Source organism: Bos mutus, chromosome 2 (genome assembly GCF_027580195.1).
Source record: "Bos mutus isolate GX-2022 chromosome 2, NWIPB_WYAK_1.1, whole genome shotgun sequence".
Lineage (NCBI taxonomy): Eukaryota > Metazoa > Chordata > Mammalia > Artiodactyla > Bovidae > Bos > Bos mutus.
This window is the reverse complement of record NC_091618.1, coordinates 64,528,146-64,553,815: the sequence shown is the minus strand read 5'-3', so window position 1 is coordinate 64,553,815 and position 25,670 is coordinate 64,528,146. Positions and strand designations below refer to the sequence as shown.

At 45.2% G+C, this 25,670-nt stretch overlaps 1 protein-coding gene across 1 annotated transcript in view; it reads right to left on the bottom strand.

Moving 5' to 3' along the window:
- Nucleotides 1–13,506, bottom strand: part of SCTR (secretin receptor) — a 76,994-nt gene extending 63,488 nt beyond the window's left edge. Inside the window, exon 1 of the mRNA XM_070389329.1 lies at nt 13,447–13,506. Within this exon, the coding sequence (XP_070245430.1) occupies nt 13,447–13,506 (60 nt within the window). The remainder of the gene's footprint in view (nt 1–13,446) is intronic.
- Nucleotides 13,507–25,670: the final 12,164 nt, after the last annotated feature.

Sequence of the window (25,670 nt, the reverse complement as noted above, 5' to 3'; positions counted from 1 at the left end):
AGACGAACCTTTGTTGGCAAAGTAATGTCTCTGCTTTTGAATATGCTATCTAGGTTGGTCATAACTTTCCTTCCAAGGAGTAAGCGTCTTTTAATTTCATAGCTGCAATCACTGTCTGCAGTGATTTTGGAGTCCAAAAAAATAAAGTCTGACACTGTTTCCGCTGTTTCCCTATCTATTTCCCATGAAGTGATGGGACCGGATGCCATGATCTTCATTTTCTGAATGTTGAGCTTTAAGCCAACTTTTTCACTCTCCACTTTCACTTTCATCAAGAGGCTTTTGAGTTCCTCTTCACTTTCTGCCGTAAGGGTGGTGTCATCTGCATGTCTGAGGTTATTGATATTTCTCCTGGCAATCTTGATTCCAGCTTGTGTTTCTTCCAGTCCAGCGTTTCCCATGATGTACTCTGCATATAAGTTAAATAAGCAGGGTGACAATACACAGCCTTGACGTACTCCTTTTCCTATTTGGAACCAGTCTGTTGTTCCATGTCCAGTTCTAACTGTTGCTTCCTGACCTGCATACAGATTTCTCAAGAGGCAGATCAGGTGGTCTGGTATTCCCTTCTCTTTCAGAATTTTCCACAGTTGATTGTAAATGCAAACTGAAATCGCAATGTGATATCATTACATGCTTATTAGAAGATCTAAAATAAAAAATCACAACAACAATGGCAAGGCTGTGGTGAAACTAGGTCACTAACATATTGCTGGTGGGATTGTAAAATGAGACAACCACTCTGGAAAACAAGTTGGCAGGGTCTTAAGAAAAGCTAAACATGCAACTATTAGTATTACGTGACCCAACCATTGCACTCCTGGGCATTTATCCTGGAGAAGTGAAAGCTTATGTTCACACACACACAAATATCTGTATACTAATATTTACAGCAGCTTTATTCCTAATACCTCAAAACTAAAACAATCCAGATGCCTTTCAATGTGTAAGTGGTGAGCTATTTCATCCATACCATGAAATTCTGTGCTTAGTCTCTCAGTCAGGTCCGACTCTTTGTGACCCCATGGACTGTAGCCTGCCAGGCTCCTCTGTCCCTGAGGATTCTCTAAGCAAGAATACTGGAGTGGGTTGCCATGCCCTCCTCCAAGGGAACCTAGGGATCAAACCCAGGTCTCCCACATTGCAGGAGGATTCTTTTACCATCTGAGCCAGCAGGGAAGCCCTCAGCAATAAAAAGGAACAAAGTGGTGATAAATGGACCAGCCTATATGAATCTCCAGAGAAGTATGCTCAGTGAAAAAAAGCCCATCCCAAACAGTTACAGTATGATTTCCTTTATATAATGTTCTTTTTAAAATTAATTTTTATTTTATATTGGAGTATAGCTGATTTACAATGTTGTGTTAGTTTCAGGTATACAGCAAAGTGATTCCATTATCCATATACCTGTATCCATTATTTTTCTGATTCTTTTCCCATATGGTTACTACAACACAGTATTAAGTACAGTTCCCTGTGCTACACAGTAGGTCCTCATTGATTATCTATTTTATATATGGTAGTGTGTATATTTTAATCCCAAATTCTTAATTATCACCCCCACCACTACCGACATTTCCCCTTTGGTAACCATAAGTTTGTTTTCTATGTCTGTGAGTCTGTTTCTGTCCTGTAAATACATTCACTTGCATGATTTTTTAGATTCCACATCATTTACATAACATTCTTGCAGTGGTAAAATTGTAGAGCTTGAGACATTAATGTGTCAGCTGAGAAGGAAAGCTGAGGGTGGGAGGGAGAAACGTATGACTGTAACAGTGCACCATGATGGGTCTTCAGGGTCGCAGACTTGTTCCGCACAGTGTCTGGATCAATGTCAGTATCATAGTCGGTCAGTCAAGCCCTAGCTCACTTGCAAACACCAAGAAAGGAAGAAACATGCATTGCTACATGCCACTGAGTTCTTGTGATTGTTACACAGCATAGATGACTGGGTGGGGGTGGCATTTCCTGAAAGTGGGTGGTGATGTGCATTCTTAGAGGTTGAAGAAAGCAGCACTCTAGCACAGAGGGCTCTTGTAAGTGATGGAGCAAGATGAGGAATGGGGGAACACCTACAGTGGGAATCCTCTCCAAGAAAGGTTCAACTTCCTTCATGGTTTTCCCTAGGACTATGGGAAAATATGCACTCATTTCACATGCTAGCAAGGTTGTTATGCTCAAACTCCTTCAAGCTAGGCTTCAGCAGTACATGAACCAAGAACTTCCAGATGCACAAGCTAGATTTAGAAAAGGCAGGGGAACCACAGATCAAATTGCCAACATTCACTGGATCGAAAAAGCAAGGGAATTCCAGAAAAACATCTATTTCTGTTTCACTGGCTACAATAAAGCCTTTGACTGTGTGGATCACAACAAACTGGAAAATTCTTAGAGATGGGAATACCAGACCACCTTACCTGTTTCCTGAGAAATCTATATGCAGGTCAAGAAGCAACTGTTAGAACTGGACATTCGGGAACAATAGACTGGTTCCAAATTGGGAAAGGAGTACATCAAGGCTGTATATTGTCACCCTGCTTATTTTTAACTTCTATGCAGAGTATATCACTCACAATGCTGGGCTGAATGAATCACAAGCTGGAATCAAGATTGCAGGGAGAAATATCAACAATCTCAGATATGCAGATGATAACAATCTAATGACAGAAAGTAAAGAGGAACTAAAGAGCTTCTTGATGAGGGTGAAAGAGGAGAGTGAAAATGCTGGCTTAAAACTTAACATTCAAAAAACTGAGATTATGGCATCCAGTTCCATCACTTCATGGCAAATAGATGGGAAAAAAGCAGAAGCAGTGACAGATTTTGTTTTTTCTTGGGCTCCAAAATCATTGTAGATGGTAACTGCAGCCATGAAGTTAAAAGATGCTTGCTCCTTAAAAGGAAAGCTATGGCAAACCTAGACAGTGTATTAAAAAGCAGAGACATCACTTTGCCAACAAAAGTCTGTCTAGTCAAAGCTATGGTTTTTGACTAGATGTGAGATGTGAGAATTGGACCATAAAGAATGTTGAGCGCCAAAGGCTGGTGCCTCAAATTGTGGTACTGGAGAAGATTCTTGAGAGTCCCTTGGACAGCAAAGAGATCAAATCAGTCAACCTTAAAGGAAATCAACCCTGAATATTCATCAAAAGGACTGATGATGAAGCTCCAATGCTTTGGCCATCTGATTGGAAGAGCCGACTCACAGGAAAAGACCCGGAGGCTGTGAAAGATTGAGGAAAGGAGGAGAAGGGGGTGACAGAAGATAAGATGGTTGAATAGCATCATTGACTCAATGGATATAAGCTTGAGCAAACTCCAGGAGATAGTGAAGGACAGGGAAGCCTAGCACGCTGCAGTCCATGGGGTCACAAAGAGTCAGATGTGACTTAGCAACTAAACAACAATGGAAAAATAATCATTAGAGGATAGTTTGCTGCTAAGTCGCTTCAGTCATGTCCAACTCTGTGAGACCCCATAGACGGCAGCCCACCAGGCTCCCCATCCCTCGGATTCTCCAGGCAAGAACACTGGAGTGGGCTGCCATTTCCTTCTCCAATGCATAAAAGTGAAAAGTGAAAGTGAAGTCCTGCCCGACTGTTAGTGACCCCATGGACTGCAGCCTACCAGGCTCCTCCGTCCATGGGATTTTCCAGGCAAGAGTACTGGAGTGGGGTGCCATTGCCTTCTCCGAGAGGATAGTTTAGCTTCTTTTAATTCTAAATTTCTTAAGTTGTAGCAAAATATACATACCATTTGCCATTTCAATCATGTTTAAGTGTACAATTCAGTGGTATTAAATGAAAAGTTGTACAGTGATCACTCCTATCCATTTCCAGGACTTCTACATCCCAACAGAAACTCTGTACCAATTAAACAGCAACCTCTATCCTACTTCCTGACTCTGTGAATATGTCTGTTCTATATACTTCAGGTAAGTGCCATCATACAATATTTGCTCTTCTGTGTCTCATTTCACATCCATGTTGTAGCGTCTATTGGAATTTCATTCCTTTATATGGATGAATACTATTCTGTTGTATGGACAGATCACACTTTGTTCATCTACTCATCACTTGGATGTTTCCACCTCTTGGCTTTTGTGAATAATGCAGCCAAGAACAGAGGTGTACAAGTATCTCTTCGAGTCCCTACTTTCAATTCTTCTAGGTACATATCCCAGAGAAGGCAATAGCACCCCACTCCAGTACTCTTGCCTGGAGAATCCCAGGGACAGGGGAGCCTGGTGGGCTGCCGTCTCTGGAGTTGGACAGAGTCGGACACGACTGAAGTGACTTAGCAGCAGCAGGTACATATCCAGAAGGGAAAAGGTGGATCATATGGTAATTCTATGTTTACTTTTTTAAGGGATCACCACACTGTTTTCCACATCAGCTGTACCATTTTACCTTCCTGCCAACAATGCACAGAGTTCTAATTTCTCTACGTCCTCATCCTCAACCCTTATTCTTCTGTTTTAATAATATCTGTGCCGTGCAGTGCTAAGTCATTTTAGTCATGTCTGACTCTCTGCAACCCTATGGACTGTAGCCTGACAGGCTCCTCTGTCCATGGGATTTTCCAGGCAAGAATACTGGAATGGGTTGCCTTTTCCTCCTCCGGGGGATCTTACCATCCCGGGGATCAAACCTTCATCTTTTCCATCTCCTGCATTGGCAGGCAGGTTCTTTACCACTAGCGTAACCTGGCAAGTTCCAATATCTATCTTAGTGGGTGTGAAGTAGATCATTCCACATTTCTTTCACCCTTAATTCTTTCATTAAAACTGAATAAACCAAGATTATTTTGTGTGGTGGCATGTCAATTGCAGGAACGTATGCATTCACTGTTTGTATGACAGCAACAGTATTCTGTTGAAAGGGCTGAGTCTGTGGATGAGTCTGCAGCCTGCAGACAGTGGTCTCAGTGACAGAGTGGGGCCATTAGGGTAGCTGGGAGTGGCTGGGAAGATTGTGTTCATGGAGCAACAGTTTGTTAGATGCCTCAGAGGGAGAATGAAGGGGAAAAAAGCCCCCTTATCATCTAAGTTTTCCTAGAGGAAAGAAGAGGCTGATATTTAGAAGTCAAATGTATGTATGCTTGTGCATGTTTCCATATAATCAATAAATTTAGAAATACTGGGAATTTCCTGGCAATCCAGTGCTTAGGACTCTGTGTTTTCACTGCCAAGGGCATGGGCAGGTTCAATCCCTAGTCAGAGATTGAACAAGCTGGACAGCACAGCCAAAAAAATCTTTTTAAGACAAAGATGGACTATGCTCTATCAGATCAGATCAGATCAGTCGCTCGGTCGTGTCCAACTCTTTGCGACCCCATGAATCGCAGCACGCCAGGCCTCCCTGTCCATCACCAACTTCCGGAGTTCACTCAGACTCACATCCATCGAGCCAGTGATGCCATCCAGCCATCTCATCCTCTGTCGTCCCCTTTTCCTCCTGCCCCCAATCCCTCCCAGCATCAGAGTCTTTTCCAATGAGTCAACTCTTCGCATGAGGTGGCCAAAGTACTGGAGTTTCAGCTTTAGCATCATTCCTTCCAAAGAAATCCCAGGGCTCATCTCCTTCAGAATGGACTGGTTGGATCTCCTTGCAGTCCAAGGGACTCTCAAGAGTCTTCTCCAATACCACAGTTCAAAAGCATCAATTCTTCAGCGCTCAGCCTTCTTCACAGTCCAACTCTCACATCCATACATGACCACAGGAAAAACCATAGCCTTGACTAGACGAACCTTTGTTGGCAAAGTAATGTCTCTGCTTTTGAATATGCTATCTAGGTTGGTCATAACTTTCCTTCCAAGGAGTAAGCGTCTTTTAATTTCATGGCTGCAGTCACCATCTGTAGTGATTTTGGAGCCCAGAAAAATAAAGTCTGACACTGTTTCCACTGTTTCCCCATCTATTTCCCATGAAGTGGTGGGACCGGATGCCATGATCTTCGTTTTCTGAATGTTGAGCTTTAAGCCCACTTTTTCACTCTCCACTTTCACTTTCATCAAGAGGCTTTTGAGTTCCTCTTCACTTTCTGCCATAAGGGTGGTGTCATATAGTGCACCCCTTTAAAATTTTCCTCTAAATTCACAGGAGAAACAAGTGAAGGTGAAAGTATTGCTAAAATTTATATAAAATACTCCTTAAAGCAAGAGCTATTAGTCTTGAAAAGGTCCCTTTTAATAGTTTTTAAAAATCAAGTTTGGATAGGTAATTTTTTTTTCTTTTACTTATCCTAGTACTAAAGTGCTTATAGCAAAAAAACAGCAGTTCCCTTACTTAACCTTTCCTGCTCTCCAGAGAAAACCACTTTCCTTTTCTTTAGATGTATATTTTCATTTTATCTCTGTCTTTCAAAAGTATCTCATATTGTTATTTCTTGGTTTATCTAATTGAGACATTATCCAAAGCTCTTTATTATGGAAGAGAAAGATTTAGAAGTTTTTAAACCTCCCTACATTTACTTCCCTCCCCCCATATAATATATTGACACAGCCTTCTCTTAATTTTTAGTTAAATGAATGGTCTGTATATATAATGACTTACTTTGACTATGAAATATTGTTCACTGCTGAGTTTAGCCATGTAAAACGATTATGTCTCTTCTTGTACATTTTGTTTTTCCTGTGGTCAACAATTTACTTTGAGTTTTCATTTGATTAGTTTGTCTAGGTAGATAGGATTAATTTATCCAAATGCTCCAACAGCCCTGATAGATATTTATCAAGCAGTCTATTCTTTCAATCCTTGGAGCCCTCTCTCCCACAGACCTCTGCCAATGGGGCCTGACACCTGGCTGTGCTTTTAGGGGGCCTCTCCCCGGCTCCCCCAGTCACAGTTCCATTTCCTATATTCCCTGTTTTTTTCTTGGCTTTGCTTTCTTGTTCTTCAGAAGCACATTCTACAGTAACTTCCTGGGAAAGCATATATAATGAGGTCAACTTTTGAATCTTTTCAGGTGAAAAAGCTTTTATTCACCTGCTGCTGCTGCTAAGTCGCTTCAGTCGTGGCCGACTCTGTGCAACCCCATAGATGGCAGCCCACCAGGCTCCCCTGTCCCTGGGATTCTCCAGGCAAGAACACTGGAGTGGGTTGCCATTTCCTTCCCCAATGCATGAAAGTGAAAAGTGAAAGGGAAGTCGCTCAGTCATGTCCGACTCTAAGCGACCCCATGGACTGCAGCCTACCAGGCTCCTCTGTCCATGGGATTTTCCAGGCAAGAGTACTGGAGTGGGTTCTCCAATGAAAAACTACTGAATTCCAAAGGAGGGGAAGAAACTCAACACACTTTGCTCATCAACTGCCAACCTGAGACTGGAAAAGAATAGTTTCACAGGGGAAAAAAGAGAGATATTAGTCTAGTTTATACAGTGAGAAATAAAGAGGGAACTCGATCTTACAACCAGTTCCAAACCCAAAATGTCATCTAACACTTACTGGGTCCCTAGGATGCCCAGCAATCGAAGGTGAGCAGACACAGATCTTATTGCCGTAGCTCACAGGCTCCAAGGGGTCCAGAGGCGCCTGTGGCAGGAGCATGTGGGGAAGGTAGTGGCCAGGTCACCATAGACCACAAGCAGTGGCAGGAAACCCCTGGGAGGCACTGCACTGCGTAGGCGAGAAGTCATCCCCACAGCAGAGGGGATGTGCACAGATGTGACAGGGGCCAGCAGGGGCTGAGGGCCAGTTGAGGACAGGGGCCAGCGTGGTTTCTATGTCTCTGCTTTGAGTACCTCAATAACTCCAACAGCAGGGAAAACAAGGACAAAAGATGTGAGTTTGGCAGCAGCTGAAGTGAGATAAGCATTGTTAAGGCTGGACTTATGTCACCTTAAGATGGCCAAGGAAACTCACATAGTAAGAGAGAGCAGCAAGCATAAGGAGAGCAAGGGCCAGAGACAGTGCCTGAGACCGTGACCCTCACAAGCTGGGAAGATGAGCAAAAGGAGGGACCACGCGAGAGGAGGGATCACACAAGAGGAAGGAACTATGTGACACGGGGAAACCTCAAAAGAGTGAAAACCTCATCTGAGGCGCAATGGGAACCACGAGCCTGTGAAAGGGAGGCTCCAAGGTGAGGAAGAGGGGGAGGGACAGAGTGTCCCAGCATCAAATGTCTCTAAAAGGCTGGAGTCCCGTGGGTGCCCTGCCCATCTTGCCCAGAACAGTCAGGGTGTGTGCTCACTGCCTTGATGTCATTAGTCATAACGTCCAAACTCTCATCAGCCATGTGTTCCCCTTGGGTGGGACAGAGACCACGCCATGTCTAGGGAAAGTGGGATAATGCAGGGCCTGGTGAGACTGATTCGAGTGGGGAACGGGTGGGAGCCAGGGTGCTGCAGGCTGAGGAACAGACAGAGGTGGAGGCAGGGATTATAGATGCATCTGCCAAAATGCTGTCCATGAGCAGTAGCAGAGGAACCACGGCCAGAGCTGTAGAGTTCCTTTGCCACTTGGCTAGATGGGCTTGGGCAGGTTGACTAGCTGATGGAAAATCCAGTCAAGAGGAGCAGGATGAAGGCTACCTCTGTGTCATCTCAGGACAAAAGTCACTGAGCATGGTGGGGGGAAGAGATCAGGAGCATGGGGCTGGAGCAAAGCCTCTATTCCACTCAGGTGTGATGCAGACTGAATGTCTGTGTCCCTCAAAGAATACATTGACTCCCTAACCCCAGGTGTGGCTCTGTTAGGAGACAGGGCCCAGAAGGAGTTCATTAAGGTCAAATAAGTTCATAGGGGGCCCAAATCTGATAGGATTAACGTCCTTACAAGAGATATCAGTGAACTCACTCTCTCAGAAGTCAGAGGAAAGGTTACATGAGGACCAGGCAGCCAACTGCAAGCCAGGGATGGAGGTCTTCCCAGAATCCAACCATGATCTGGGATATCCAGCCTCCAGGCCTACGAGAAGATAAATTTCCACGGTTCAAGCCCAGCATGATGTTCAAGGGAGGGCAGGAGGACAGGAACAGGAGGGTACAACTTAGATTCATCTATGAGGGCAAGATGCTGCTCAAAGGATGTTCATTCTCCGACTCTCAGGATACGGGAGGTAAACCCATCTATTGAAAATGAAAGGCAGTGGTAAGGTCAGAAATCTCAGAAAACACCAAGGGGAGCCTCGGGGAGCCAAGAGAGAGGGAAGTGATGTGGGGCATGCAGTGATTCTGGAGAAATCTGGAAAACTCGGGAATCCTGGAAGCACAACCACCAGGAGATGACCCACCAGGGAGGTCCCTTTCCCAGACGCCACTTGGACTCTCTCAGACATGGAATATTGAAGCTGGGTGGGCCCCAAGAGATCCCTGCTTTCTCATATCCTCATGAATACTTACATACTCTGTCATGTAAGCAAGTAGATAGAATCTGAGTGTTGTGGGTCTTATCTGGGGCTGCAGGTTGTTCCAGAGCCCGAGCAAAGGTCAATGGTGACCTCAGCTTGCTAAGGGCAGGGATGCAGGGGCCAAACCAGAGGCCACTCTGGGGGCAGAGCTCTAATCCTGGTTGTGGAATCTGGGCTTTCAACAAGGGGTGCCAGGAAGAGACCTGTGCCCTCCAGTGTCAAGGGAGGGGATTTGGGGGATGGGACAGGAGGGGAGCTCTGTAGCAACTCCTAAAGGGGGTGCCAAAGTTGAAAGGACTCCCCTAAACAGTGTAGGAAGCATCTCTCCTGTTTTTTTGAATTTGTGGCCCCAAGCTCATCTCTGGCCACCCTCAATAAAATGCTGTGTGTAATTCCATATTTGGTTTGTCTTTTATAAAGTGATTAGATTAAACTGTAGTTATTGTCATTTTGTGGTTTGAGAAAGATTTCATGACAGCGCCTTGGGAGCCAGAAACCAGAGCGGCCTCTCTTTGGAAACAGATGCACGTGCTGGCTAAGAACAGCTGGGTTTGGGTCCTTATACCATCATGCCCAGCTGGGTGACTTGACCAATGGTTTCACCTCTTTCTGAGTCAGTTTCTTCACATGCACAGTGAGGATAATGATTGTTGGTGGGAGAAGTCACGTAGTGCCAGGCACAGTTTAGCAGAGTATCTGGTGTGAAGTAGGCACTCGGTGAGGGAAGCCTTCACCATCATCATTATCATGGTCATCAGTCACATGAATTTTAGGAATAGCAAAAACTCAAAAAGAAATCTACAACACTACCTCGGAATATTGTTCAGGGAAACAAAGTTCCCAGTGACTTTTCTCTAAGAGGCATCAGTAGTCAGATCCTCTGGTGACCTTGCAGGCCTTCCTAAAATTCTGCTCACCCAGCTTGTCAACCTCTGGGTCCAGATGCAGTCCAGAAAGGGGTGGGGACCACCACATGCCAGACCCCCGCCTTAGAGTTTTTGTGTTTCTGAGCCGAGAAGAAATGAAGAGAGACATGGGGGAGTGGGAAGGGAGGGTGGAGAAGCCAAAGGAACCCATGCTCTATAGAGGTCTTCTCATCCAGAGATGGGTTTTCACTGGTATACCTGCTTCTGTCTCCAGCTCAGATTCCCTGTCACCAACCCCACTACCCTGAATCCAACATCCAGTGACACCTATTACGAATCTTGTTCACACATTTCCCCTGAGACATAATAACTTTTAAGGCAGTAGTTCTCAACCAGGGCAGTTTTGCCCTGCCTGCTCCCAGAGGACAGTTGGTAATGTCTGGAGACACTTTCTGTTGGCACAACTTGGAAAGACGATACTAGCTTCTGGTAGGCAGAGTACAGGGACGCTGCTGGACAGCATACAATGCACAGGACACCCCCCACCCCCTGCTCCCCTCTCTCTAACCATTATCTCCACCCTCTCGTTCCCTCCCATGCCAGGGGAGGGCCTAGCTCTTGTCCCAGCATCCCATGTGGAAAGCTCAGATTTAATATCCAGAATTACAGTGTCAAAGTTAAGAAACCCTGCTTGAAGGAAAAGGTAGCCCCTTGTACCCCACTTAACTCACTCAGGTTCTCAGGTGGGCAGTTGGCCAGATGCCCTGGATTTAAAAGCCCTCCCCTGAGAGACTACACCTTTGCCTGGCAGATTTATGCACAATTTTGTAAGCAATGATTGCTTGTAAGATGTCATTCTTCACTACCTGTTGTTATATGAAAGTGTCCCACATGAGGGCAGCCACTATGGATAGCACCATCACTTCATTCATTCATTCAGCCCACACACAGTCATTGACTCTTTCTTCTGATATGACAGGTTCTAAGGATAAAGAATGAGCGTGACTAAGTCTCAAGGTTCAAGCTCTAAGTGAACGTATTGGGGAGGACAGGAAGGTCAGGTGTGCTGGTAAATAATGACAATACTGTTCCAGGTAAAAATCCTCATGAGAGACATGGGTGGGGACAGTAAGGGGAGGTGAAGCCAGAGTTTCTTATGGGGGGTTTCAAAAAACTGCCCCACAAGCCACCGGCACTTTTCAGTCCACTTGCAAGGGACCCTCCCTACATCTCTGTATGAAAAGGTGGGGAGTTGAGGGGAGTAGTAATAAGCAATTTGGCCTTAGTAATACCCCCCCACCACCAATTAGGAAGATGCCTATGATTTCCCTCAAGACAAAGCATGAAATGAATAAGGAATTGTTTGAATGCCCTTCAGTTTCAAAATCAAATGTCTGACCACTCAAACAGAAAAAAAGCAGGGTTCCATAGGCTGGGAAATCCTCCAACTGAAGCCGGGCAATTCCATCCCTTGTTGAAGGAGTTCTCTGCCAAGAAGTGTGAACCTCAGATCTGGATAAGCCCATAAAACCACCAGAGAGCCAAGACTTGCACACAGGAAACCACCCGGCAGGAACATAAAGTGCGTGAGGAGATGAAGACGCGAGCAAAGACAAGCGACAAGCCAGACAGAGCCCTGGGCAGTTGAGAAAGGTGAGATCTGGGCTCCAGTCCCAGAGCTGCCACAAACTTACTGATAAGGAGCAGGTCCCTGCTCTCTGTGGGTATCAGTTTGCTCCCCTGTAAAAGGAGGAAAGTGGACCAGAGCATAATAAAGCATCCTTCCAAGGCACACAGAAGACCTGAACCAAGGGAAGGTTCTCATTTTCCCCTGGGCTTATTCCTAAAATGACGCTGGAGATTAAAAATGTATGTTGAACCTTAGTCCTGAAGACCCAGCCACTTGTTGATTTCTTCTGACAACAGTAGTGTTCCTGCAGGTACTTAAAAAGGAGGCTGGCGGCGGGCGGGGGATGGGGCGAGGTCACCAAAAGGGCTGCCTCCCAGCTCTAGGCACCAAATAACAACACACTTGGAGGCTGAATTCGGCTTTGAACTGTCCTCATGTCTCAGATGGCATTTCCCCAAAGCGGGAGCTCAGAATTGCAAGCAGGTGCTGTTGCCCTAGCACCTTCCAACTGCAGCGCTGAGGACAGGAGGCTCCAAATTATTAACAGGAGGGAGCTGCACAGGAGAGCCGAAAACCCCACTCTGGATACCACAGGAGCTGTGCCTCCTGCGTGTCAACACTCCCAACCAGCTCCAGAAGCAGGTCTTTCTTATAGCCAACCAGGAGAGGACCACCGGAGGGCCACTGATGGGTCTGCAGGAAGGGTTTGCCCAGGGCGGAGACTTCAGGCTCAGAATTGAGTTCCCAAGTGCTTTCCCTGGGGAGTTTCTTGGGACAGAGGCGGTGGGGGGCCTGTTTGGAATGCTGGTGGAAAGGGGAAGTTCTGGAATCTGTGCGCCCCTTCCTTACCGCTCCTTCTCCCCACGGGGCGCAGCCACCCTCTTTCACAAACCCCACAGGCAGAGGCCAGGACTCCCTGGAGTTTGTGAGAAAGCAACATAAGCCACTCACTCTGCTGCCTTCCCTTTTCTCTGCCAGTTCCTCCCTGGACCTGGTTTGGGGAGACCAGCTGCTCCCAGAAGTCCCCAGACCCACCGACATTGCGGAGCCAAACCCACAAGACCAAGGAGGAAGCTGCAAACGCTGGCATTACAGCTTCGGCAGTTACGGCCAAAGCTTTCGGAGGTCTCCCCATCCGCAGCCGCTGTCTGTGCAAATGGCAAGGCTCTGGGGCAGGCAGGCTGGGTTCCAGCTGTCTTTTCTCGGGGCAAGTTTTTTTGATCTTTACAAGTCTCGCTTTCCTTGTCCGCAAAGTGAGGGTGAAAATAGCAACTTCGAAAGTCGATGATGAGGTTTCAAGGAAATACTGCAGGAAAAGTGCCCGCACACAAAAGGCACGGCCAGGGGCGGCTCCCCAATTTCCGCCCAGGAGCGCCCGGGTTGGGCGAAGGGCAAGGTGGGTTATCTCAGCGCTGCCTGCGCCCGGGCACATACAGATTTTATTTCGGAGGAGAGGACCCTCCGGAGAGGAGCAGACAAAAATCATAATTGCGGGGAAAGGATGGTGAGAAACGCCTCCCACTGCCCAGCAGAAGATCTTGTGGGGCCCCTCCACCCCTCACCCCTAGAGGGACCCGCGGAAGGGCGCGTACTCACCGCGTGCACGGCGCAGGCTAGCAGCAGCAGCCCGGGCAGTGGCGGCAGGCGGGGGCGCATGGTACCGCGTGCGCTCCCCTGGCGCCCCGACGGCCGCCTGCCCGCGCGCACCGCCGCTCAGCACTCAGCGCTCCCTGCCGCCTCTCGGACCCCGGCTGGCCGCCGCGCCCAGGGGAGCCATGGCCCCACCCGCGGCGGCCCAGGGACTGCGCCTCCCCTGACAGGGTGGCCCCGTACCACGCCGCCCCGCCGGTTGATAAGGACGCGGCGCGGCGTGCGCTCCTCCACCCACCCCTGCTGCCTGGCCGGCTGGCGGGGGCCAGCGCGGGGGCCAGCGCGGGGACCAGCTGCGGAGGAGGTGGAGGGAGGACGCGAGGCCTAGAGAGGCTCCCGCAGGCTACGGTCTGCAGGCCCCGCTGCCACACCCCCACGGACTAAAAGAGCCCTCCCCAAGGTCCGGGTCAGTGCCGACACCGCCGCGCTGCGTGAGGGTGGGCAGGAGGCCACCTTTTGGAGCCTCAGCGTTCTCATCCGAACAGTACATCTAAAAATACCTGCCTTCTTTCAGCTATTCCATTTCCACTTTTTTTTTCTTTCTTATTAGATATTTAATGCTCCTTCCAGAAAGTTGCACACACATGAGTTCCATCACACTGAGAAGCCTTTGATGATCAGGTGAGACTAAGGAGGACCATCGGGGCACCCCAGCGTTTGGGGCTGTGCTGGAGCGTTTGAGCTTTCTGGTTCCCCCGGGAGCTATTTCAGTATTAGGGAGGTGTGCCCAGCAGCTGCTTATCCTGAGTCTGAGGGCTTAGATCTCCTTGTTGTTTAGTCACTCAGTCGTGTACAACTCCTTGTGACGCCATGGACTGTAGCCCACCAGGCTCCTCAGTTCATGGGATTCTCCAGGCAAGAATACTGGCAAGGGTTGCCATTTCCATCTTCATCGGCTCTCCTGAAGGTTGGCTTTTGGCCTCTCAGTACAGTACAAGGCACCCTCAGAGGGTTTTTGTAGACCCAGTTTTTTCTTTTTCTTCTCTGGTGCACATCCCCTTTCCTTTTGTGTCTCCTTCTATCTAGATCTTTTTCTCAGGGACTTGGAGTCCGTCAGCTCATTGACTTCTCCTCTCGCTCACCCTCTTCCCCACACATGAAAGTGAGGTGAGCTCTACCTGATTGCTATCTTTGGCGGTAAGGACTGGCATGAGATTCTGAGCACATGTATATGTGCATGAATGTGCGTGTGTGTGCGCATGCGCGCGCACACACACACACACACACACACACACACACACACACACACACCCTTTCCTTTCATAGCATCCCCACCAGCCGAGAGCCAGTAACTGGATTGCCCTGGCCCAGGCTGTCCTTGGAAGTCAAGGTATTGACTGCCTTGATCAAGTGTGGTCAGTGGCAGGTGGTAGTTTCTCCCCTCTGGTCCACAAGTATAAATCACATTCTTTGAGACCATTATCACCAACAAAAGTGATATTGGGTCCCATTGTCTTCCTTGTATTTCTCAATTGGTTCAAGATTCAGGCTGGAAAAATGTTATGAACTGGTTTCTCTGACATCATAAATGTGCCTTAGAAAAAGTGCATGCGGTAAGGATATGCCATTTTTACTATATAGACTTTTGTGTTGCATGAATAGTTTCTGTAATGACTGGATGTATTGCTTTTTTGATGGAAAGACAAAAAAAGAAAATAATCCAAAATGCAATCTGTGGTCTATACTAGAGCCTCGTGATCACCAGTGAAAAAGCAAAATGACATTTGTTCTGGGCAATTCAATCAATTTCTGGCCTGTGGAAAGCCATTGTTCCTTAAATAGGAGGCTCTGTCTCTCAGAATATTGAGGAAAGGATCTGAAATGCTCTGTGGAAAGCCATGGATGCCGTCAATGGCTTTGTAGAACCTGCCTGAGAACACAGTTTCAGAATAGGGTGGAAGGGAGCATGTGGGGAACTAACCATGTATTTAATACCCACCATGTGCTGGGGAGTTTTTTAATAATTGGATGTATCATCATAGACAATCCTCCAAAGACTGTCTGAGAGACACTGACTTTCCTTGATGAATCAGATGGGAACTTGAAGCTTGGGAAAGGTAACCATTTGCCTCAACAAGGGGCAGGGCCTGGATTGAACCCAGGACTGAGTCCAAAGCCCAGGCCCATGTCCTTTGCATGCACTAGAACTTCTCTCAATCCTGAAGATGACATTCTTACTCTCAGTCTTTCCAAAGCTCTTTTGCATGCAGCATTTCATTTGATCCTTGAAACAGCTCCATGGGGTCTGTAGGACTGGCGATCAGGGGCTGCAGGAGAGGGAGACTCCATTGCTCACATGGTTTCATTGAAAGTTTAATGAGAAGATACCATGCAGAGGTGTGGGTGGGGCTCAGGGAACCAGCAGAGGACATGGAGGTGCCCGGGTCAGCAGCGATAGGCCTGGTCAGACTCCCCTGTGCCTCTTCTGCTTTGACCTTGGCCCCACCTGTCTTTGGCCTGCCTCAGCAAGACTCCTGCCATGGGTTAGTGAGAATCTTCCCCCTTGATATCTCATCAAGTTCCTTGTCTCTCCCACCTTTGATGTCTAATCCTGTCCTGCCTTCAGCAAGAAGGGTGTTAAGTCAGTTTAGCAGAAATCTCCCTGTCTTGATGTCTCCTCTTAGTAATCGTCCATCCATGGCCGCCCTCACTGTGCTCCATAGCTATGAATCCCCTTTGTTTCTTGTTATATTCTGAGTTGAGCCCTGGGTCTCTCCTCTATTGCAACACCCCTGTTGTAACAGTCTTGAATGAAGGCTTCTTTACCATTTTAATAAGTGTTAGGATAATTTTCCTTTAACAAGGAGCAAAGAGAGAAAGCAGTGTCTCCCGAAGCAGGCAAGAGCTATCCTTGGGAGTGGAGCCACCACAGGATCTTAACAAGAGGGGAATGCAGCCTCTGTCAAAACCACAGTCTGGGACTTCCCTGGTGGTCCAGTGGTTAAGACTCTGTGTTTCCACTGCAGAGGGTGCAGGTTCCATCCCTGGTTTAGGAACCAAGATCCCACATGCTACATAGTACAACCAAAACCAAACAAATGAAAAAACTGTCAGGTTTTGGGATAAATACCCTGACCTCTCTTCTGCCCTCTGAATCTCCTGGCTATGTCTTCCATTGGCTGAACCCAACCCAAAGCCAGAGACAAGACAGACCGATTGGGGAGAAACTGTCCATAGCATTTCTCTATGTCCATAGAGTTTAACCTCCCTCCTGGGTGGAGAAGGCAGAAAAGAGATTTGAGAGGGATGAGGCAAAAGGAGAATAACCCCACTAGGATATATCATTCTACCCACTTAACAGATGAAGAAACCTGAACAGATGAAGATGGGTGGGGCCTGAACTGCAGATCACACAGGACTGTTTGCACTGAAACTCTGGTTTTTTGATTCCCAGCCTGAGTTCTCCATCATGCTTATGACTGTTACACCTGAAACTAGTCCTGGAAAATCAGAGCAGTGATTTACTATCACTTCACAGTCCTGGGGGCTGGCTGGGCTCGGCCAACAGCTCCTGGTTTAGCACATCTCACGTGGTGGCCGTCAGAGTCCCCCGGAGACATGCTCTCTTGGATGACTGGGGCTGGGCTTGCTCCACGTGGCCCTAGCTCCAGGGAGCTTCAGGGTGCCTGGGCTTCTTAAACTGTGATCCCAAAGGTGCTTATCCTGAGAGAGAGCAGGTGGAAGGCGCACTGTGATTTATGACCCAGCCTCGTCTGCTTCTACTGCTTTTTGTTGTCCAGATAATCATAAAAGAGTCCCGGCTCTAAGGGAGGCAACATAGACTCTGCCTCTTGACAGAGAGTAGGAAGATCCGGAGGAGCTCGTGAGGCCCCTAGTACTAGTAGTACTAGTACTAATACCAGTACTGTTAGTGGGGCTGTGGGGAAATACTTTATGTCCACCCTCTAAATTCATTATAACTCCCAGGAGCAACAGAGAGGGGTGTCTCTTTGATTTTGATGCTTTTCCAGATCTTGAGCCTCATTCCTTTCTCCAAGTTACCCTGGAGAGGTAGGTGTAGTGGGGCATAGGAACCTAAGTCATGACCATCCCCAAACACTAAGTCATGTTCTCACAACAGTAACTTAAAAGTTACCCTGAAACTTTAATTCAAAAAGATAATGCACCCTAATGCTCACAGCAACACTTTTCACAATAGCTAAGATGTGAAAGCATCCTAAATGTCCATCGACAAAGGATTGGATAAAAAAGATATGGTACATATACACAATGGAATGTTACTCAACCATAAGAAGAATGAAATAATGCCATTTGCAGCAACATGGATGGACCTAGACATTATCGTGCCAAGTGAAATAAGTCAGAGAAAGACAAATATCATATGATATCACTATATGTGGAATCTAAAAATATGAAACAAATGAACTTATTTACAAAATAGAAACAAGACTCACATACACAGAGAACAAATTTAAGATTACTAAAAGGAAAGAGGGGTAGGGGAGGGATAAATTAGGAGTTCGGGGTTAGCAAATACAAACTACTATATACATATATATATATATATGCAGCTGAATCACCTTGTATACACTTGCAACTGTTTAATAACACAGCATTGTAAATCAACTATCAGTTCGGTTCAGTTGCTCAGTGTCCGACTCTTTGTGACCCCATGGACTGCAGCATGCCAGGCTTCCCTGTCCATCACCAACTCCCAGAGCCTGCTCAAACTCATGTCCATTGAGTTGGTAATGCCATCCAACCATCTCATCCTCTGTCGTCCCCTTTTCCTCCTGCCCTCAATCTTTCCCAGCATCAGGGTCTTCCCCTATGAGTCAGTTCTTCGCATCAGGTGGCCAAAGTATTGGAGCTTCAGCTTCAGCATCAGCCCTTCCAGTGAATATTCAGGACTATACTTCAATAAAAATTTTTAAGTTACCCTAAGGATGGGAGATCATGTATTTGGTTCCAGGGTAACTTGTTCTCTACTGCTTCATACAGATAGTCTTTATCACCCCAGGGAGGCAGAATATATGGCTAAATACTGAATGTTAGCCAAAAATGCCACTTTGGCATAAGTATTGTTTTGAGCCAAAGGCAACTGAGAACCAGCAGATACAGGAAAAGCTCTTCACCTCCCCAGAGATGCCAAAATGTAAAGTACAAAAGTGCCCCTTTGTAAAGGAGACTTTTAAGAAATGAAAATTTCCTTTACAAAAGGACTCATTTGTACAGGAGAGGAGAGGAAGAGAACTGCTCTTTATACCTTCGAGAGTCTAACCTGCACAGCAGGACACAAGGGGAGCCCTTTTACCATCCAGCTCCCCTATCTCCTTTCCAGCTCGCCTCCCCCACCCAGAAGCCCCCAAACCACTTCTCCTTTGTTAGCCTAAAACAGTGTAGAAACCTCAGTCATTTGCTGCTTCCTGGGCTCTGTGAAATTTCCATGTGAAATTTTGTGTCTATCTGGGCAATTAAAACTTTTTCTCTTGTTAATCTGTCTTGTCAGGTTGATTTCAGGCTTCAGCCATTGAACCTGGAAGAGGAGAAAGAATAAGATTTCTCCCCCACCCCACATCAAAATGAAATATAAAAATTTCCCTAGTGTCAAAAGAGAAAGAAAGCATTTCTTCTCTCCATTTTCCTTCAGCTTTTCCCTTAGAAAACTTGTAAATCCCCTCTGTCTCTGAGATGTATGTAAATCTTTATAAAACCTAAATAAGCCTCTTGCCAGTTTTGCATCCCAGGACCGTCTTTCTTGAAGATCTTGAAACCTCTTTGAAACATGATTGTCCAGGAGAATGGTGCCCTGTCTTCCTAATACTGTGGGAGTTCAGCCAACATGTTTGACTCCAAGTTGTAATTTTCCAGCTTGTCAAAAAGATCAGAGAAGTTTTGTTTTTCCTTTGCTAAAGACAATTAGCATGTGTGTGAATGATTGTGTGTATTTCTGGCTGAAAGGGTAAAATTTCTACTTGTCTTTGCCATCGGAAGCCAGTGATGTGCATCAGAGTCTGGTTTCATGCACACTCAATAAAAACACTGATTATTAGTTTCTTCATTTTGTGGAGAGGGGTTACCTGGTTGGCTGGAGACATTGTTTACTACTTCAACAAGAAATTAAATATATATATATATATATATATATATATAATATAATCGCCTGCGTGTTGCCAATAGCAATAAACACTTGTTGGAGAAAGTAATTAAGCACATCCACTCAGTGCTTATTTATTGAGCACCTGCTCTGTTTCAGGTGCTATGCCAGACCCATACAGGCCTGTGGAAATTGCTTGCATGAAGCCCTGTGATTGCACCCCTCCCAGGAGGCCCAGAAAGACAACTGAGGTGGTCAAGACTTCAGAAGTTCACCCAAGCACACATTTAACAAACCTACTGGTTGACTGAAGTAAGCGACCATAGACTGCATGGTTGTTGTTACTCAGTCACTCAGTTGTGTCCGTATGTATGGTAGGTTTGGTCTATTGGGGTAATTCTATGGGAGCCTATACTCAGGGACTAGAGTAAGCCTTGAGGGTTAATGTATTAGGCCGAGTCCTTCGGTCATCATTTTTGTAGGTAAATTATCAATACATTTGGATATTGATGATTTTACAAGGTTCAACCTATGGTTATATATGGTCAGCCACCATTACCTCTTCTTCTGAGACAAAGAGCTCCCTTATCTATCCCCACTCAGACCATGTGGTTTGGGTGGGGCTTTCACCACCAACAGCTCAGGTGTGAGCACATGACCCAGACCCAGGCCAGAGAGTCACCCCCACCAATTAACCACAGTGAATGGTTGGCGGATGGGCACACAACTGAAGAGGGGCCACTAGGAGTGGCACCAACAAAACTTACATGACGGCAGAAGATGCTGAAGCTCATGGCATGATGGCAGACTTTCAAATGTTGTGAAAAGATCCAAAGAAAAAGAAACCATCCTGTTGTGCATGCACGCAGCCATGATGGGAGCCTCGATGGATAGATAGACATGCAGATAGATAAATAGATACATAGATAGATAGGCAGACAGATAAATATTACAGATAGGTAACTAGAGAGAGAGAGATGAACAGATAGGCAGATAGAGAGCTACATAGATAATTTTCATTAATTTTTAAAATTTTATTGAAATACAGTTGACTTATATTGTGTTAATCTCTGCTATACAACAAAGTGACTCAGTTTCTTTTTCATATTCTTTTCCATTTTGGTTTGTCACAGGGTATTGAGTGTAGTTCTCTTAGATGGATAATTTTTTTAAATCTTTCTTTAACCTTTAAATTATTTTCTGTCACTTGTAACAAAAAGAGCCCTGCATGGACTTATGGCAGCTTCCCAGGGATGTGATGCATGAGTTGCAAGGACTGCTTTGGGGGCGGGGGTGAGGGTGGGATGAGAGGGTGAGGAGTTGACTACGCCTGGGGGTCCAGGTTTAAGCCTTCCCTAATGACTACACCAATGAAACTAACTTGCTCTGCCCCTTCAGCTGCTCAATAAACCAAACAAAAAGGTCTGTTCTCTTCTGCGTGTGAGCTCTTCTGAGAGTCAAGCTAATGCATTATTGATGAGCCATAAATAATGGGGCCAGCATGATTTCCTATTCAGTGCTGAAGTACAAAGGTATAACACTGACTTTTTAATGAGGTTTTTATGACTCAGGTTCATTGTTTACTCTGGAAATGGGGGCTGGCTTTTTCAAGAAAGCTGTTTTTACTTTACTTTTGTTTTCCTCCTCCATTTGTCAGCATCCTTTTAAATATTTGTATGAAATATTAGCATTAAAACAGATCAAATAAAAGAGAACAAATAAAACCGCATCTGAAAGACAGTGTTGCTAGTGCTCTTCAAGCCTTATCTTCACTGGATGGAATAAAGGTCAGGTACACCTGGCCTCCTAGAGGCTTCCCCACTTTTCTGCCTACTAAGGCAGTTTGGCTTGGCACACAGAAAAAAAATGTTGGCAACAGACAAACTTGGATTCAAATCCTGACTTAGTCATCAATTAGCTGGGTGACCTTGGGCAAGTTACTTGAGCACTTTAAGCCTCAATTTCCTCATTTGTATCATGGAAAAAATAATACCAATCTTTCAGCATTGCCATGAGGTTGAAAATAGTTCAGCACAATTAAATTGTCTAGATGTACCAACCAATTAAGATGCATGTGGCTGCAGATAATAGTCAAACCAGGTCAAAGGGGCTAAAGCAGCAATAAGACTGGGTATTGGCTCCCATGACTGAGTTCAGAGACAGGGCCTGCTTCAGGGTGGACCAAATCTTGCTCAGGTTCTGTTTGCCTGTGGTTCTCTTGGCTTTGCCCTCTTCTAATCTGGAAAACCTCAAGCTGGTAGCAAGCCAGCTGCAGTAGTTCTATAGGCTCATATTCACATTTGCAGCCAGAGGAACAGAGAATGATCTTAAGATGCTGGTCCATCTCCATGGAAAGGGGGGACCTATGTTCCCTCTTCTTACCTGAATGCACCTTGGTAATGGACTCAACAGAATAAGGAGGTGATGCTGAACAACTTTCAAGGCTGGGTCATAAAAGGAAATACAATGTGGCTAATTGTTGGAGAAATGCAAATCAAAACTACAGTGAAGTACCACCTCATACCAGTCAGAATAGCCATCATTAAAACATCTATTAATAAAAAATGTTAGAGAGGGTGTGGAGAAAAGGGAACCCTCCTACATGGTTGATGGGAATGTAAATTGATGCAGCTACTGTGGAGAACAGCATGAAGGTTCCTTTAAAAGCTAAAAATAGGAGAAGGAAATGGCAACCCACTCCAGTATTCTTGGCTGGTAAATCCCATGGACAGAGGAGCCTGGCGGGCTACAGTCCATGAGGTTGCAAAGAGTTGGACACAACTTATCGACTAAACAATGACAACAACAAATATATAAAAGATAACTAGCAAGAACCTATTGTATAGCACAGGGAATTCTATTTAGTGCTCTGTAGTGACCTATATACCCACTCCAGTACTCTTGCCTGGAGAATCCCATGGACAGAGAGAGGAGCCTGGTAGGCTGCAGTCCATGGGGTCGCTAAGAGTCGGACACGACTGAGCGGCTTCACTTTCACTTTTCATTTTCACACATTGGAGAAGGAAATGGCAACCCACTCCAGTGTTCTTGCCTGGAGAATCCCAGGGGGGGAGCCTGGTGGGCTGCTGTCTATGGCGCTGCACAGAGTCAGACACGACTGAAGCGACTTAGCAGCAGCAGTGACCTATATGGGAATGGAGTCTAGAAGAGAGTGGCTGTATGTATATGAATGGCTGACTCACTTTGCTGTGTAGCAGGAGCTAACACAACATTGTAAATCACCTAAACTCTAATAAACAATTGATTAAAAAAAGAAGACCATTGAAGATGATGAGCTAACATCTGCAGCTGTAGGTGGTGCTTCTACACATCACTCTGCCAATCATGACTTATCATTTAGATCAAATAACTATTATTCTAAATGAATTTTGCTCATTTTCAATTTCAAATTTTCTTCTTTATTTATGGATAGTGAAATAATAGCTGTTGATATCTTCGGCCAGTATTGGAGGAAATTCATAAACAGTTAAGTAAAGATGGATTCATATTAATGGCATGAGAGTCCTCAAACAAGTCACTTCCAATAGTGTGTGTGTTTTTTCATCTGCTCCATGGTATTAAAATGAAGCTTTTAGAAGTTCATTCTGTTGAAGGGAACATGATTGTTAATGCTATTATAAATTCAGATGTATGTTTAACATTAGAGAAAAATGCTTTATTTTTATGGTGTTAATGACAAATACAAATTGTGGTGGGGCCAAGTAATGTAAGAACAATGCTTTTAGTAAATTAAGATGCTTATGGAGCATAAACATATTTGTGATTGATTGTGATGCACATATATTTTATAATTTCATCCAAATAAGCTGTAATATCTTACTAATCAAAACAGAAGATGTAGTTGTCAAAATTTACAAATATTTATACATTATCAGAGTTGTTGTAATTGAGTGACAAAATTTTTGTGGTATTTTTGTGTGTGTGTTCATCAAAAAATGATGCATTTGATGAATATGAAACAATATTTTAGATGATCAAACATGCTTTCTCTCTCGGCTGCCAGCTATAAGCCATAGTTCATGTTTGCTCGAACCTTTGAAAATCAACCTGTGTGTTGTACAATGGTATTGAACTTTCTGCAAAAGATTTTGATAAATTTTGTTTGTATTTTGTTCAAAATAAAGTTGAAAGTTTTAAATTACTGTAAAAAAAAAATAAAAGCTAAAATAGAGTTGCCATATGATCCAGAAATTTCACTGCTGGGCATATATCTGGACAAAATTAAAATGAAAATATACATGCTCCCCTATGTTCATTGCAGGACTGTTTATGATAGCCAAGACATGGAAGCAATCTAAATATCCATTGACAGATGAATGAAGAAAGAAGATGTGAAATATACACACACATATACACATAGAGGAATATTATTTAGCCATAAAAAATGAAATAATGCCATTTACAGCAATATGGACAGACCTAGAGATAATCATGCTAAATGAAGTAAGTCAGAGAAAAGCAAATATCATATGATATCACTCATATGCAGAACATGAAAAAATGATACAAATGAACATATTTACAAAAGAGAAACAAACCCACATAGAAAACAAACATAGTAACCAAAAAGGCTAGTGAGTGGGGGATAGATAAATGAGGAATTTGAGATTAAAGTAAATATGATACTAAATATAAAACAGATAACCAACAAGAACCTACTGTATAGTACAGAGAAGTATACTCAATATATTGTAATAACCTATAAGGAAAAAAAATCTAAAAAAGTATGTATATATGTATATTCTTTATATGGGAGAAGGCGATGGCACCCCACTCCAGTACTCTTGCCTGGAAAATCCCATGGGTGGAGGAGCCTGGTAGGCTGCAGTCCATGGGGTCGCAAAGAGTTGGACACGACTGAGCGACTTCACTTTCACTTTTCACGTTCGTGCATTGGAGAAGGAAATGGCAACCCACTCCAGTGTTCTTGCCTGGAGAATCCCAGGGACAGGGGAGCCTGGTGGGCTGCTGTCTATGGGGTCACACAGACTCGGACACGACTTAAGTGACTTAGCATCAGCAGCAGCATTCTTTATATATGTATGCTAAGTCACTTCAGTCATGTCTGACTCTTTGCAACCCAATGGACTATAGCCTGCCAGGTTCCTGTCCATTGGATTCTCCAGAAAAGAGTACTGGAGTGGGCTGTCATGTCCTCCTCCAGGGATCTTACTGACCCAGGGATCGAAACTGTGTCTCTTACATCTCCTACACTGGCAGGTGGTTCTTTACCACTAGCGCCACCTGGGAAGCCTATACTGTGCTGTGCGTAGTTGCTCAGTCATGTCCAACTCTTTGCAACCCGGTGGACTGTAGCCCCTCAGGCCCCTCTGTCCATGCGGATACTCCAGGCAAGAATACTAGAGTGGGTTGCCCTCCTCCAAGGGATCTTCCCAACCCAGGGACTGAATCCAGGTCTCTCACATTGCAGGTGGATTTTTTACTGTCTGAGCCACCAAGGAAGCCCAAGAATACTGGAGTGGGTAGCCCTTCCCTTCTCCTGGGGATCTTCCCAACCCAGGAATTGAACTGGGGTCTCCTGCATTGCAAGTGGATTCTTTACCAGCTGAGCTATCAGGGAAACCTGGGAAGCCTGTATGTATATAATATATACACATATATATCTGAGTTGCTGTGCTATACACTTGAATTAACACATTGTAAATTAACTATACTTCAATTTTTAAAGTTTTTAAAAGGAAATACAGCTTAAACCTGGCTTTCTCTTGGGATACATGCCCTTGGAATCCAGAGACCATATCATGAGGAAGTTAAGGCCACTTGTGGGTATAATGGCCAAGATCCTCATCTACACTTGCAGCTGGCAGCTGTAGCATCAACTGCCAGCTGATGCCTTCCAACTGTTCCACCTCCCCAATTTCGGGGTCTTCCAGAAGTCCCAGACTTTATGGAGCAGAAAACAAGTCATCTCTGCTATGCCCTGTCTAAACTCCCATCCCACAGAAATCATGAGAGATTGTAAGTGATTGTAGTTATTTTAAGTCACTAAGTTTGGGGGTAATTTGTTATGGAGCAATATCTAATGGCGGGCTTCCCAAGTGGTGCTAGTGGTAAAAACCCTCCAGCCAAT